The sequence below is a fragment of the Cucumis melo genome, chromosome 11 (assembly GCF_025177605.1).
Source record: "Cucumis melo cultivar AY chromosome 11, USDA_Cmelo_AY_1.0, whole genome shotgun sequence".
NCBI classification, from domain to species: Eukaryota; Viridiplantae; Streptophyta; class Magnoliopsida; order Cucurbitales; family Cucurbitaceae; genus Cucumis; species Cucumis melo.
Genome location: NC_066867.1, coordinates 11545515 through 11549309, shown reverse-complemented (window position 1 = coordinate 11549309; position 3795 = coordinate 11545515). Strand labels below are relative to the sequence as shown.

General features: G+C 29.5%; 1 protein-coding gene across 1 annotated transcript; it reads left to right on the top strand.

The window, feature by feature from the left end:
- Positions 1-322: 322 nt before the first annotated feature.
- LOC103495998 (basic leucine zipper 34-like) lies at positions 323-2761 on the top strand. The gene is made up of 4 exons (XM_008457713.3): positions 323-987; positions 1113-1203; positions 1316-1442; positions 2403-2761. Exons 1-4 carry the CDS (start codon positions 530-532, stop codon positions 2552-2554), a joined length of 828 nt encoding a protein of 275 aa, XP_008455935.1. The 5' UTR covers positions 323-529; the 3' UTR covers positions 2555-2761.
- Positions 2762-3795: the final 1034 nt, after the last annotated feature.

The window sequence follows — 3795 nt, the reverse complement described above, 5'->3', positions numbered from 1 at the left end:
CTCACTATAAGCAATTGGAGTAGAAAAATGAAGGGAGATTGGAGACTCATTATGTGGTACTTCATTTTATGGTTGCTAGGTGCCATTAACAAAGAAGAATGATTAATATTGTACGAGTGAAACCAATTATCTCTACTGATAACAGAGTTTACTAGTCAAAAGTTTAGTTTTTTTTGGGAAGAATAACAATGATTGTAATGGGACAAGAGGGAGGGATCCCACTAAATTGGTGTGGTCAGAGAAGGCACGTGGTGACTGATTTTTCCTATCCTAATTTGTTTTTAAAATAAGCCATTGGCCACTTTCCTTCGAGTCCCTTAACCAACTGGAGATAGCTGTCCATGTGCCAATCACTGCACAAACATATCACATTATTCTGATACCCAATTTTCAAAATCTCTCCTTTATTGATTAATTAATTCTCTATTTTACTCACACCCCCGATATAATATGATCTCACAAACTTACGTTTCATTTTGAGTTTCATTTTCTCTATTTATTTTTATTTTTTTTTCCCACTCTCACAATCATGCCAAATTTGCCTCCTAAAATCCCAAACTTGACCACTCCACTCCACTTCCCCCAACACAACAATCACTTCGTTTGCTTCTCTTCCTCTAAACAGAGTTTCCACCGCCGCTCTGTCAGCGACTCCATAGCCTTCCTCGACTCACCGACAATGATGAGTCAAAGCTTCTTAGGTTCGGCTGCATCGATATCCAACAGTAATAACGCATTTGATGGGTTCGATGAAGAGCAATTTAGGTCCATGTTGAGTGATGAAATTCATTCTAATAATGAAGATGAGGAACCCACTTCTTCAGATCACAACAGCAATGAGAAGTTAGAAGGGACCACAAATGATGATCCAAAGCATTTGGTTAGAAATGAGCCTAAAGATGAGGTTGAAAGTCGCCAATGCGAAGAGAATGTGGTTACGACAAACATCTCCAATGATCGAATCACCGATCCCAAAAGAGTCAAGAGGTAAGTCTTTCATAAAAAATAATTAAGAACTTTAAAATTGAATGTGAAATAAGTTCACTTTGTTTTCTTGATAACATCTTTTTTTAAAAAAAAATAATTTACAAATTTGGCAAAACAAAATGTAGAATATTGGCAAATAGACAATCTGCACGAAGATCAAGGGTCAAGAAATTACAATACATATCAGAATTGGAAAGAAGTGTGACTACATTACAGGTTTTTTATTATTAATTATAATTTAATTTTAATAATTAATCTCTCTTCGGCCTTGTAATTAATTAATTTGATGAAATGTTTATGTATTGTTTAATAATGTAACAATGAAAAGGCCGAAGTTTCAATGTTATCACCAAGAGTTGCATTTCTAGACCAACAGCGACTACTTCTAAATGTGGACAATAGTGCTTTGAAGCAAAGAATCGCCACTCTCTCCCAAGACAAGATTTTCAAAGATGGTAACCAAACTAAAACAATTTCTTTTTCTATTTATTATTATTATTATTATTATTATTATTATTATTATTATTATTATTATTATTATTATTATTATTATTATTATTATTATTATTATTTTATTCTTTTTAGAGTCATTTTTATATATTGTGAATGGGTTAAAATCATTTTTGACGATTTAAAAATCATCTCATAATATGTTTTCTTTGATGATATGAAAATTATATTTAAAAATTCAAAATTGAGATACTAAATTCATTTTCAAATATGGTGTTGGTATAGATTTAATGTTAACTTAAAAATTATTCAAAATGTTTAGTAATGTATTCATAATTTGTCAACACCCAGTTTTGAATCTCAATTCTCAAACTTCATTGGCGGCGATTAAATTAAACGACCTATTTTGTGTCATGAATGTTGTATTGTATATTTTATTTTTATTTTAACAACTGTGAAATTAGTATATAGTTTATTTATTATTTAACTTTTTCTGCTGTAATTCCGCAAAAAAATAAAATAAAATAAAAAATGAAAAACGTGTTCTGATTTCAATGTGGATCAAGAATCTAATAAGATAGAAAAATCAATAAAACATATGATCAATTATTTAAGTCTGATTCCATAATTATTCTGTGTTTTGTTTTATTTTTTGGTTTTGATTTTTGAAGGGTAAGTCTATTTCTTATGATGATTTGTATTTTTCTAAACTTATTTTCAAAAATAAAAATTAAAACTATTTTTTTAGTTTTTAAAGTTTGATTTAATTTTTGAAAACCATCTAAAAATAGATAACAAAACAAAAAATTTAGAGATAAAAAAGTGAGTACTTATAGACTCGAAAGTTCTAAAAAATATGAAACCAAAAACGAAATAATTACCAAATAGATTAGATGAGACAAGACCAAAGTTTAAACTGTGAATATTAATAGTTACAATAATGGGTTGAACAAATTATATTGCAGCTCATGAAGAAGCATTGAAGAGAGAAATAGAGAGATTAGGGCAATTGTATCATCGACAACAAAAGAGTCAGAGAATGGAATGTAACGAATCATCTCCAACAGAGCAACCCACATCTTCCGGAGATCAAAAACATAAGCTTCTTTATGTTTGAATAAAAAGAAATTTTTTTCTACTTTTTTACCCTTCTTTTTTTTTTTTTTCTTTTCTTTTTATTGATTGTATGTTGAGTCAAAACTCACCATGCTAAACGTTCAGTTGAACTAACTATTTTGGTGTAAAATAAATCTTTGTTCAAAAAATATTGAATGAAGAATATGACTTAGAATAATGTATATTATGATGATCAGCTTCTTTTGATTAAGAGAAGAAATAAAGCAATGGGAAATGTACCCAAAAATCGAATAATTATTGCACAAAGTTATGGTTTATCCATTGGACATATATTTATATTTGGATTGGGATAACTTTGAAAAAAATGTCTCCTTTCCCAGGTAATAAAATGAGGTAAAAAAATACTTTATTTTAAAATAATATCAAAAAATAAATCATAAATTTTACTAATTTAATACTCTTAAACTTTCAAAAGCAAAATTCTAAAATACACTTAATATTAATTTTAACCAAACTGCTTGTTTTAAAAATAGCCCTAAACTTTTAAGGATGATTAAAGTATTTAAACTACTTAAAAAATTAGAAATAAAGAGAACATTGTAATTGTTATATATATATATATATATATATATATATATATATATGGAGAATGAGGTGGAATTGGTTTGTATTATAAACCACATTTTTAGTCATTCATGTAACAATCTATTTGACATGATTTAAAAAACTAACCAATTGAAATTGAGCCAACGCAACTGATGAGATTGAACAGAAAACCAAACGATACCCATGAAAGAGAATGCATTTCAACCCAAAATTTTCCCACCAAGCTTCACAGAAATAAATGGAAATTAAAACGCTGTTGAAAGGTGTATGGGTTGATCTGGTTTGAGGCGAATGGACATTGGGTAGCCTTCGTAAAAGTCAATTTATTGCATGAACTATTGATGGGTATCGGAGTCTTGTGGGGTTGAGGCCACGACCGCCGCAAATCAGGTCAGAGTGGTTTGCGTACAAGCTCTTTTCCTAACAGGTCGTCATTGGAAAAGCTGAACAATTTAGATTGCATGGAAAGGCATTCTTCTTTCTTTCTTCCTTACGCATCAGTGATGCTACCTTCGATGGTAGTGATGCTTTAGAGAATATTGACCTTTTTTCAAGGGATTTCACATTATTTTAATAGAGCATGGACTACTCTTGTTGTCAATTAATTTTGTAATGAAACATCATGTTATCTAATATGATATCAAACTGCATAAAACTCAAACGAGAATTTGATAT